Source organism: Anastrepha ludens, chromosome 3 (genome assembly GCF_028408465.1).
Source record: "Anastrepha ludens isolate Willacy chromosome 3, idAnaLude1.1, whole genome shotgun sequence".
Lineage (NCBI taxonomy): Eukaryota > Metazoa > Arthropoda > Insecta > Diptera > Tephritidae > Anastrepha > Anastrepha ludens.
In genome coordinates this window covers 66170072-66182479 of record NC_071499.1, presented here as the reverse complement: position 1 = coordinate 66182479, position 12408 = coordinate 66170072, and the positions used below count along the sequence as shown (strand labels likewise).

The window sequence follows — 12408 nt, the reverse complement described above, 5'->3', positions numbered from 1 at the left end:
CTTCTTTAAACAGTGGCCATTTTCGTCGCACTTGCTATACGGCAAAAGTAGAAAATTGCCAATTTTTGTGCATTCCGCCATGGTGAATGTGACGCCTTCGACTCAAATACACAAAATCTATTTTGCTGTAGTCAACGGCCGAAACGGATGCATTGTGACGAGCCTATTAAGCTGGAGTTAAATCTCTAATAGCAAGTATGAATGGGTGTTTGACGGAGCTCCTCGTCCTATTTGTCGTGCCCATCTTGATGTTGTTTATCGAAATGGAGGCAGCTACAGTTTTACGCCGACTCCGAACGGTAGATATTTTTTATGACGAATTAGACTCGAGGTTTGCCATTGTAGGCCAAGGGGAGACCGCTTTTACAAATAACTTTTTCTATCTTTTGATATTTGATAGCCGGAGACTCGAACCTTGACACTTGCGAATGGTAGTCGCACACCAACTCATTCCCAAATAATAATTCACTGGAACTGCCAAACTGATTAGGTTGTCAGACGGCCACTAATGAAAATAAAAATACGAACAAAAATACTGCAGATTTTTTAGTATTCGCGTTTAGAGCTGTTCATTTTAACAGACGAAAGCTATTTATTTTGGCAAGCCCATATGCATCACAATTACCATATGGGAAGATGTAATAATTTTTGCAATTGCCGTCGTATGCCATTCATATTTGACATTTGTGAACTAGACAGCTGCAGTATAGAAAAAGACAAGCAACGAGCCAAGGTGGATTTATTAATAATAATAAATTCGCCTTGCAACGAGCGCTGCAGGTCCAAAAAAATAAATCCATCTTTCAATGTTATTTTTTTATATACAATAGTAAATAAGTTATTCAAAAACAATTGGATGATTATTTTTCGCCACATTGTACATGTTATTCTTTGTTATTCATCTTCATTCGAGGGTTAAGCTCGAGCAATTGAACTTCGCTAGTGGCAACACTCTATCACTTCTATTATATTTGTGACATTTACAATATTTATGGAAATAATAATACGCACAGTTTGTTGATACTAAGTATAAACTAGCTTTTTGTTTTGTACACGTAATTTTTAAACAAATTGTTTTTAAGTAAACCTTTTAACTTCCATCAAAATGCCTGTTGATGCACGTGAATTAATGGAGGCAATTTCTATTATTGCTAATGAGCGTAACGTACGTGTGACCATGAAACAGACTTGCAAAGGAGCCATGGGTATGCTATAATATAAATTAATGATATAAGTTTCATCTCCGCTTTTAATAAAACCAATTTTTTTTTCTAGTTTGTGCAGCCAGCGCTTTTACGGGCGGGCTACTGCTTGGACCTGTAGGTCTAGCAGTTGGTGGTACTGCCGGTGGCCTAATGGCTTATAAAATGACCAGTGGTAAGTTATAAGACATAATATAATGCTAGATATTTACGAGAACATTCAACAACAAATGAATCATGCCTTTTTTGCTATTGATTTTGACAATAGACAACACCAAATGCTGATTGTTGTTATTGTAGCAGTGTACTAAACTAAATGCTGATAAACTTTGTCGTCGTATGAAAGTATGAAAAGTGGACTTTAATCTTAATTTTCTACCGCAGGTTCCTTCCGACCATTAGCTGATGTATTGCTTAATGATTTAACTGATGAGCAGCAAGAGCAATTGGTGCGACATGTCAACAATGCAGTTGCCGAGTTCGAAATATCAGATTTGGCAGTGTTATTGCCGTTATTAATGAACAACGCGAGTATCCAGCAGGCAGTTTTAAAAACAGCTATCACTTTCGTATCGAATGAGCTTAAGATGCAAATAATCGACTGACCTGTGGGCATTATTTGGGTGGCAAGAGAACATATAAAGCTATTAGCTACAATATTTTTTAAAAGTTCTCTCTATATATGCTTGCTTTCTCTATGTTCTTGCGTAATGTTCTTAATTTTTGTATATGCTAATATAATTTTAAGTTAATTGCGATATGAAATATTAATGTAAATATCAACTTTTATCATAAGTTAGCAATGTATTTATCAACTGATTGTAAATATTATTGCTACTAAAGCATATAAAATGTAACCCTTAAATTACAAGATGGAGAACCATATCTCTTAGCAATTAAATTAAATGAAGCAATTTTTGTGGATGGTTGTTTTCAGCTCTCCTTAAGTTAGAGCGTTATTTGATAGCATTTTAGCTCATATTCAATTAAAATAAGTACGTATGTTAAAAAAAAAATACAGTGAAAAACAAGTTTCATACATTTTCTTTCATTTATTAACTGCGTAAAGTTTAGCATTAATAAAAAATTTTAAATAATTGAATAAGTATAATTATGTGTAAAAATATATAATGGCTATGTTTATTGCATGCTTACCTCTACTCACGTATGAGTTTAACCTTAAAACATTTAATAATTCATCTCTCTCGATTTGCTTCACAAATAGTTTTACTCCCAATCCACGTTGACCTGATCCCAATCGGCGACGAATGGCTGATCGATCATTTCAATCATTACACCACAAAAATAACAATCAGCTGCAATAATTTCTTCGATTTCTGTTTTTAATTCGGCTCGTTGCTCTAGCAGAATGTCCGAGTTGTCATCCATTGCCATACTTTGTGTCACCAAAGCTTCTAGTTGTTGTTTGAGCATGGCGAGTCGGCGACTTTGATCGCTGCTTAGCGACGGTAAAATCTGTTTTTCTATGCAATCACTGTGAAATTTATGGCCACAAAAGAACACGATGAATGGTTTCACCAAAAGAAATGAATCGCAAAGACTGCAACACTCTTGCGCGCTAATGCGCATGTTGCGCTCGCGCACATTCTGCAAGTCTTTGAGCGCACGCATGGCCTGCTTGTCGCACTCATCCATTTCATGCTTCAGTTCGAGAATTTTTTGATTGTAGTCCTAGGTAAAGAAGTAAATTACAATTAAGTTGCTATTTTAGTTACGTAAGGATTTTAATACTTTTAATGCTGCGCAGATAGTTTCTTTAAAATCGTCAATCTTTTCAAAATCGGAGAAGAATGGAAGTAAATCTTCAATACGTAGTAAATCACATTCTTTTAGAAGATCTAGTGCTTTTTTCACATCATTGGTGCCCTGTATTTCATGTTGTGCTAAAAGGATAAAATGATTTTGGATGAATTTTTCGTGACCTGTGTGTATTTTCATTCTATTCTTAACAAATTAAATCAATTTATATTTAGATTTTTACTTACCAATAGCCAGCCACATCCTTTCGCGGTCCTCCTCCTTCGGCGGCTTTGAAGCTGTTTCTTTTGCCAGCTTCAAATCGAAAGTCAGCGCCAATTCAACCGCTGCAGCCCACATCATATTTAAACACATTAGAAAAACGGATGCCACCTTAACATTAAATTGCTGACATTGGAACATCGCATAATTTATTTCGTAGTGAATCAAACTTAAGTCTTGTCCCTCATTCTCTAGGTATGTTATCACCTTAGATGGCTTATACTTTGCATACAAATGTATTATGTAATTATGTACCGCTTGATTAGTTTCACCCAACTTGTATATCGCATATTCTAGATATTTAATGATTTCATCTATATGCTTTTCGGTCTCCTGCACTACCAGCGTCGGTATGAGTTCTTTAATGTCCAGTTTTCGCCCCTGTGACATTAAAGTGGCTATCGTTTCATGGGGTACGTATTCCATAAGTATGGGACAATACTTATAGTACAATTGCAGATTATCTTGCTGAGTCAATGTGTGCAGCGCATCCTGAAATTTCTCCACACCAATTTGCTGCTCAATCACTTCTTCATAATCACCATTGGCTATAGCAAACTGTGCAATATTATGTACATCGGCGTGTTCCTTTAATAGATTGCGTATGACTTCTTTATTTTGGCGAGCACTATCTGCCACGCGTGCACCCTGCATAAACTCGTCGAATTCACTTTGCCATTCTGCGCGTTCCTGCGCACTACGTCGTGGGTAATTGATTTGAGTCAAATAGAGATCTATAAGCCATACGACTAATACCGATATCTTCTCTGGATCATTATCCAACTTCGCTAACCGTTTTTTAACGTAGCGTATAATTGGTTTTTTATTTTCCAGTTTCATGAATTTTAAGCTAATCTGTTCAAAAGGCTTCGATGATTCCGCGTAGAAATCTGCTGCTATATTATAATCGCCTTTTTCAAAAGCAGCATCTGCCTTTTTAGTAAGCACCATGTCTAAGTGCTCGGGTTGCTCAGCGGCGTAGATTTCAGCCAAGTCATACTGTCCTTTGTCCAAATAGATGCGCCAAATGTCACGTTGCTCATCTATGATTTTGAAGTTAAAGAAATATTTTTCAGTGTAAACATAAATAATGCCAGTGAATGGATCGCGCATAAGATTCAGTAGTTTTCCCATTTGTTCATGGAAATATTCCTCATAAACCACTTTTTCATTTAGTAGACAAATGCCAGTAATGTGGTCCGAATAGAGTAATAGTGCGTGGTATTCGGTTAAAGCGAGGGCGCGTGGTGCATTTTGGCGACGCTGTTCGTAGGACAGATATTTGTATTGCTTATAATCAAAACTGATGAGATTGTCACCAAGTAAAACGTTGTTAGAACGTTCTTCGGTGGATATCTGCGTTAAAGAATTTAGAACATTAATTGGTTAAAATTGGCTGCATTGAATAATCGAAAAGCAAAAACACATTTTATTAATATTCTATGCACTAGTGACATTAATAAAAGCATACCTCCCCAAACCGTATACCACTACCACACAACCATGCCCACTGTTTGGGCAGTTTTTCGTTGGGCTCGCCATATAGCTGCAGCAGCGAATTTCCGAATTCAGTATCAACAATTTTTGGCCCATGAATTTGCTGGCCATTTACATAATTGGCAAAAATAAATTGCAGATACCTATCATCTGATTTCGCATTCTCTTGGAATGTGTATATGGAATCCGGCGTTGTGGCAATAACCATGTATTTATTAGTATTAGGTAAGCGTAGTAACTCTAAACTCGTTATGGGATACTTTGTACGTCCCAAACCTAAATCGTACAACTAGAAATAAAGATAAAACTGAGGTCAATAACTTTTTTTTTTTTGATTTGTGCTAATTTAAACATTGTTCGTACTTGTTTTCGGTATAACGGTGACGAGCCATCTTGCACTAGTTCCGTTTCAAAAATAAGACCCTCACTTGTACCAAGTAAAATTGGTCCCGTAGAGGATTCTGTTCCCATATAACGATTGAATGCGACAGATGTAATTTCATGACCTATGAATTTCTCCACACGTCGCACTTTAGGTCCGTTCGCATGTATGTACAGAAAGTCGGCAGATAAGCCGGGTGTTTGAGGTACCAATGGTATAAGTGTGTGATGTCCAGTGTAATCAAGGAATACTTTTGAAATAGCATAGCCAGCTAAGTACTTTTCCAATGCAATTTCTATGAAATAATGATATAATATTTAAGCAACTAATTAGTGTTCAAAAATGTTCCAACTCATACCTCCTGGAGGCAAAGCGCGAGGCAAAAAGAACCTTAACAATATCGTTTGCTGTGTGTCGAGCACACAAACCAACCAATTCTTGTTCACAGCCACATGCATTAAATTCCCTTTGTAGATGGATGGTATGCGTAGCGTTATTTGGCGTTTGCTGAAAATGGGCGTCTCCAAATTTTCAAAGTCCGTTGTACCTGCAGCAGGGCATTCCGCCGTTTTGCCTTCCACAACTGGAAGAAACTTTGCATTTGGTTTATATTGCATCCAACTATTATCCTCATCAAAAGACGACATTTTTCCTACACTATGAATTACTTAAACTATACTAGTAGCAATCGAACAATTAATTTCCGTAGAACGACAACAGAGAACTTTTGTATACTGAGAAGCAAAGCGAATATATACAAGGTGGTGGCAGTACAGCAAGAGCAAAATTTATATATATATATATATATATGTATATATATAATATTTTGTTTTTGTAATTTGTGTGCTGAGTGTAAAAACTTCGACTAGAATGTAAACAAACAAAGAAAGCAACCACAAAGATGTAAACCACTTTGCCATTCAAAATACCAAGTCGCAAATCAGCTGCTCTCGTGTGAATGAATTCGCCTTGCCGAGAAACTTCAGCGACTAACAGTGATGCCATGACTTCGAGAAAAATAATATATCAAAAGAGTAGTAACTACCTGTTTTGCCCTTTTTCGGAAAATCACTCATTACAATGAACAATTTACATAAATACATACACACATACATATTTGCTCATATCTTTGATTTTACCTTTTTCAATTACATTAACTGAGATTTAATAAATTTTTCCACGCACAGATAAATTATATTTCGTTATCTTAAAACTAAAACATGCGGTATTCTTTTCAAATCGGAATTGCATAAGAACAGCTGAAATCGGCTAAATTTTAAATTTACTTACCTCGTTTTATTTGGCAAATAAAAACTCAACCAGTTAAGAATTAATTGGCAATAAATTTGTACCAGATTCTTTAAGCAACTCTGTGCAGCTTGTTTAGTGAGAAGAGTAAAGTGTCTGTTCAGTGAGGAAACGAAATAACATGAAAAAGAAATGGCATTAAAATCAAATCGGGGGAAAATAATGAATTTTCAATGAAATTATCTTTTCAGAATCAATTTCTTTCGAAAATAATGCTTAATATAAATTTAAATTTAAAAGGAACTGAGTCGAGTGAGAGGGTGAAGTCGATGTTCTCTACTTATGTGAAGAGCAAGGACAGGAGCTCCATGGGCTGCGGAAGAAATCAGTTGCAATTGACTTTTAAGTCGCATTTTGTTCAAATAATTTAAGGAACAATAGCTGCTGTCTCATTAAACTTTGAAGCAGTATCAAGTGATTTTTTTTTCTGAACAAAGCCGGGTTACAATCAAAATTCTTTTGTATTGACTGCTTAAGCTCAAATAGCACCTCTTATAAACTAATTAAATTCGTTCTAAAGTTAAGCTTTCTCCATTCTTCTCACACCGTCAGGCGTTACGGAAAACGGCCTATATGTGTCTGAACTCCAAATTCCAAACGATGTCGTCAGTGTTCTATGAACTTTGCGAACGAATTTTTTTTTTTTCAAAGTAAATTTCCACAATTTCACCCCATTGTGCCCATTTACACGATGCCTCCTCTGGAAGGAAAACATTTTGTTCGGGGGTGAAGGACGGCCGCGGAAGAGAGAAGGGAATTTGTCTCCTGTACTGGCGACACGCTTTGCTCTTCTTATTCGTATTTCCAATCTTAAAGCAATTTTTGACAGTTGCTTCATTCGTTTTCTTCTTTCGTGGAAGAAAGTTCTAAGTTATGTGTTGGTTTTCAAGCAAACGGAAGATAACAACGATGACAAACATACGAACGCTGCTTGGGAAATGCACAATTATTTTTGCTAGTAAAGTAGTATAATTTAAAATAGTTATGGGACATGTTTATGTTGATTTCTAATTTTTCCCTGCATTTCTAGATACTCAGTTTAATTTTAAGTTAATTATTTACATATGAAGTATTTTTAATTTAATTTTTTTTATTCAAGTATAAGAATTTATAAATATATTTCAATAAAAAAAACAACAAATTATTTATTATTTAACCAGTTTGCATTTTTCATTCATATATTTAAGAAACTGTTGTCGAACGCTCTCTGCTTTACATGTAAGCGCGTGCTAGAATACATCCGAACCAGACGATGCTAAAGTATTAAATGTCAAAATGTCGCCGAAAACAATTTTGCCCGTGTGTCCGCGAATGAGACATGAAAAGAGAATTTCCAGTGTCTTCATTCCAGATGTCTCCGTGTGTAAATCACCCCATGCCTATATAAAATCAACACAATAAATATAAATTATTAATTAATTAACTTAATAATAACTAAAACTAATTAAAAAATTTAGTTTAATCTATTTATTTAGTAAATTCTTAATAGTAATTATTTATATATAAAATATTTATAAATAAGTTTAAATTTTAATAAAATATAAATCACCCCATTTACACACGGAGACATCTGGAATGAAGACACTGGAAATTCTCTTTTCATGTCTCATTCGCGGACACACGGGCAAAATTGTTTTCGGCGACATCACCCCATTTCTAAAGGGCTCGATGTTTTTGATAAAGTATCCTGCTCCTATTGTTGAATTTTGATTACTATATATCGATATTAATGGATTTATGTTGGGCTTCTTGGCTATGGTTTTGTTAGGAAAAAGAAATAAACTTTGTCCTTAAGGCATTCATACCTTTGTGCCTTTAGTGTGCTCGGGTATAATATGACCCCTATGTTCATATCAGAGTTAACTGAACTCGTTTAAGAGAATAAATTATAAATGAAACATTTTTAAGCAAGCATTAGCGTGTTTAAGGATTAAGTTTATTTTTTAAATTCCGATTAAATAATTAAATAATATTTTAGATGTTTGTGAATGATAAGTAATGTTCGCCAAATGTATTTGTATATGGTTCTCGAGCGAAATCGAACTCGTTTTAGTAAATTCAATATTTTATTATAAATTTTGTGACATCTTCCGAAACATAATATTGCTAAAAAAATGTTTAATTTGATGCACCCTGTACTTTCAGGCACAGTCATAGCTGTAACTTAGGTTAGGTTACGGGAGCTGCCACTCTACGTAAGCGTGTTGAGGGGCACTCTCAGACCGGATGCCCATTGTTATATGAGTTGCTTGGACTTAATTTTGCACCTCTTATTACCAAGAAATTGGACCCACTTCGTCTTTGTAATGAAAGATGAAATATTGTGAATGGTATTTTAAGTCTACCAGATATCTGAAGTTATACCCACAGTGATAGAATTTTCGTAATTTATGGAAATAAAAGTTGAAAAAAAAAAAATCAAAAACATGAAACACGCAAGCGACACGGTTTACTATATACAAATTCAAACAACTCTGGTACTCACATATCAGCTAAGCTTAAATCTAAGAAAAAAACCAGCTGTTTCACAGTTAACTTTATTGCGGTGGAAATGCTAGACATCTTATAAATGTCAGAGCTCTTAACAGCAGTTACGTTCACACAAAAATTTCTCCTTCAAAGTGCTCTCCTCTAAAGTCAGTACATATTTGCCAATGTTTTATTTTATATTTTGAGACGATTTCTCTATGCGACTTTGGGTATTGCTTTCAATACTCTCCGGAAAGTTTGGCATTTGACTTCAATAGACACACAAGAGATGTCCTAGACCGGTAATTTCAGTTTGAAAAACGATTGTATCACAGGACCATATTTGGCAATGATCGGTGGCTGGTCTCCGGTATTTAGAGCTACTTTACTAAATATCATTAACAAATTTTGCTCGATGCAAACTATCGTTGTCGTCATGCAGAATCTACAAATTGTTTTAAATAATTCCGATCGTTTCTTGTGGCTGTTTCTCCGAAGTGTATTCATGCCGCAAATATTGCATACTGGACAAAAGTGTGAATGAATGTTTTTAGGTAAATGCATAAACTGAACTCATTTGCTTACTTAGTTCATTACATCATTTATGATAAAAATATTGTATAATGAAGTGCAAAGCAAGCCAATGGCTTTGTAATGGATTATACGATGTATAATGGATTATCTTACCAGCCAATAGGTTAAACTGCAACAACCGCAAAAACCCCAAAAAGCACATTAAACAATTATAAATCTATCAAAAATTCTCAAAGCCTGGTGTCCGTGACTGTCTTAACGTATACGGTCGCTTTTATTGCAAATGTTTGGAGAGATGAGGAAAGTGACGCTGTCAAATACTCGTGACACAAATTTGCAAGTAAATAACAAAAAAATATTCATTTTTTTCACAATGCATCCACTAATTAAATCAAACTAACAGCTTTACTTATTTAAATATACATACATACATACATAAAAGCTCTCTGATTCAATTTGGACTATGCCATTTAAAACAAATTGCGTTACGTATACGCAGCGGTCGCTAATTGCAAAGTAAACATTTGATGAGAAAAAAAAAAGAAATTTAAATATAAATTAGAAAAATTTGAATAATGAGATTGTAATACGGGAAATATATAAAACTTTGCACATATCTACGATACATACACATATTTATATGTAAACAAGCTTATAAGTGAGCTGCTGCGAGTGATTCACATGCAGCTGAAAAAATGTCGGAGTACATTGAAGTGCTGATGATCGACGAGCGAGCAGACAGAATTACTGTGAATTTCACTAAACTAAGCTTTATTAAAGAAATGCTTATTTATTGGAATACGAAAAGGACGTGAAGCGTTACAATATCAAAAAGAAAAATAGAAAATTGAAAACAACAATAATTATAACAGAATTACAGTAAGTATGCAAGTCGACTAAGCGTTAAATAATTAGGGGTTTTATACGAACTTATTTGATGGAATAATTTCGAACAAAAATCTTTATTGATATTTAAAGGGTCTTTCAAAAGACTCATTTAGATGTGGTTTTAAAATAAAACATTTAAAAATTTTGATTTTTCAGGTTTCACTATTTTTTTTTCTAAATACGGCTCTTAAAAATTATAAGCGGAAAATTTTCAAAAAATCGATTTTATTTTTTTCTTTCTTAATGTACATATATTTAAGAATACACACAGAAAATTTAATATCGTTCAGGTGAATATTTTCGAAGTTTAACGCAAATTTGAAAAGGCGTTTCAGAGTAAAGTAAAGTGCTTTTCAAACTTTAAACACGTTTTTCTATAAATGGTGTTTTCAAAGGCGGTGACCAACATTACTCGAAAACCCCTTATATATACAATATATTTTTTATAAACAATTCAAGGCTGAAATTTTGGTCAAAAATCGATTTTTTTTTGAGAAACCGCCATTACGTCAAAAAAATTTATTTTGCTTATTCCTTCTATTAATTACTAGATTTAGCATTACTTTAACGAAATCTGTTTGGTTTGTTTTAATTTCAGAGGATCCAGTTTAGAGATATAGTGGTCGCCGCAAAATGAGAGGAGCTCTCGGAGATCAGCTGTAGCTCCTTTTCAAGTAAATATTTTTACTAATATATATATATAATTGGCGCGTACACCCTTTTTGGGTGTTTGGCCGAGCTCCTCCTCCTATTTGTGGTATGCGTCTTGAAGTTGTTCCACAAATGGAGGGACCTACAGTTTCAAGCCGACTCCGAACGGCAGATATTTTTATGAGGTGCTTTTTCATGGCAGAAATACACTCGGAGGTTTGCCATTGCCTGCCGAGGGGCGACCGCTATTAGAAAAATGTTTTTCTTAATTTTGGTGTTTCACCGAGATTCGAACCAACGTTCTCTCTGTGAATTCCGAATGGTAATCATTAGTATTTTTACTAATACTCAGTCTTAAAATACAGTCAAAAATTACATAATATGTGTACAACTTTTTAGATCAATGAATTTAAAAGTTTTCTCAGAAAAAAATGCTCTAAAATTCGCTTTTTATCGGCCTTCTAACTGTATATAACCCTTTAACATAGTTACACCATACTTCATTACGATTTATCTACGTAAGTTTGGAATTTTGATCCCCAAGTCACAATTTTTTGTATGCTGCTAAAAGAAATTTTTTAAAATATCTCTTATTTCGCAATGATTTGTTTAAAGGTTTAAAAAAAGTTTCTTAAGCCAGACGCTGACATTTACGTCCTCCGAACTCGCAATCAGTTTTTCCAAATAGCTGTCGCAGTGCCGAGCATTTGTACCGTTAAAATTTTGGAGTACAAGCTCTAATTGTTTTGCAGCACTTAGAAAATTGGTGCTGGGCTTTGAACACCTCATCCACGTAAGTGAAGGTAACTTCACCTCCTGACGACCAGCTGATGATAACGTGCGCAACTGTGCTGTTGTTTTTGACGTTAGAAATTTATCTTTATAACTATATCCAGTGTAAAAAAGTGATTTTAAATCAGCTTAAACAAATGTGGCAAATGTTGCTATATTTGAAAACCACGTTAATAAATATTGATGAACTTTAGCATGCCACTTGACACATTCAACTCTTTCCATAACGATTGGTTACTTGCACCAATATCTGACCCCCTTCCTACGGTAATGAACCCAAATCGTGAATTTTTTGTATTAGGTTGTCCAAGATGCACTTTGTAATTTTGCAGTCGTACGCACAGAAATCTGGCTGCTTCCAAGAGGACTTAGCTTCAATTTTTATTGCGTCGTAACAAATTATGCACAGCATATCCTCAACAGATGCTTCTTTTGCTCTCCGCATTATGTTTAACGAGAAGTTTAAAACTCCATCGTCTACCTTTACCTTCAGTAGCCATCTTCGAACACTCGATTCGCCAGATAATGGATATCGATCCTTGCACAAGTATATTTACATATGCCCTTGGTCTGGCTGCGTGTAGAGCAATAGCTGAAGAAATATCGTTCCAAGTCCAGTGAACGTTTTTGGCGCCATCTCTAAGT

The 12408-nt window shown here is 34.8% G+C and overlaps 2 protein-coding genes across 2 annotated transcripts; one reads left to right on the top strand and one right to left on the bottom strand.

Moving 5' to 3' along the window:
* The first annotated feature begins 968 nt into the window (after window positions 1-968).
* LOC128858114 (protein C19orf12 homolog) lies at window positions 969-2218 on the top strand. The gene is made up of 3 exons (XM_054094104.1): window positions 969-1205; window positions 1276-1377; window positions 1587-2218. The coding sequence occupies exons 1-3, from the start codon at window positions 1106-1108 to the stop codon at window positions 1805-1807; spliced, it is 423 nt and encodes a 140-aa protein (XP_053950079.1). The 5' UTR covers window positions 969-1105; the 3' UTR covers window positions 1808-2218.
* A 17-nt stretch (window positions 2219-2235) lies between these two features.
* On the bottom strand, window positions 2236-5905 carry LOC128858113 (vacuolar protein sorting-associated protein 18 homolog). The gene is made up of 6 exons (XM_054094103.1): window positions 5480-5905; window positions 5103-5416; window positions 4714-5028; window positions 3209-4598; window positions 2955-3106; window positions 2236-2894 (listed from the first exon to the last, which is right to left on the bottom strand). Exons 1-6 carry the CDS (start codon window positions 5766-5768, stop codon window positions 2430-2432), a joined length of 2925 nt encoding a protein of 974 aa, XP_053950078.1. The 5' UTR covers window positions 5769-5905; the 3' UTR covers window positions 2236-2429.
* Window positions 5906-12408: the final 6503 nt, after the last annotated feature.

Coding starts and splice junctions, on each gene's coding strand:
- LOC128858114 (XM_054094104.1), top strand. CDS start 1,106: ATGCCTGTTGATGCACGTGAATTAATGGAGGCAATTTCTATTATTGCT. Junction 1,206..1,275: donor GACTTGCAAAGGAGCCATGG/GTATGCTATAAT, acceptor TTTTTTTTCTAG/TTTGTGCAGCCAGCGCTTTT. Junction 1,378..1,586: donor GGCTTATAAAATGACCAGTG/GTAAGTTATAAG, acceptor TTTCTACCGCAG/GTTCCTTCCGACCATTAGCT.
- LOC128858113 (XM_054094103.1), bottom strand. CDS start 5,768: ATGTCGTCTTTTGATGAGGATAATAGTTGGATGCAATATAAACCAAAT. Junction 4,599..4,713: donor GTGGTATACGGTTTGGGGAG/GTATGCTTTTAT, acceptor TCTTTAACGCAG/ATATCCACCGAAGAACGTTC. Junction 2,895..2,954: donor CTATCTGCGCAGCATTAAAA/GTATTAAAATCC, acceptor TTCTTTACCTAG/GACTACAATCAAAAAATTCT.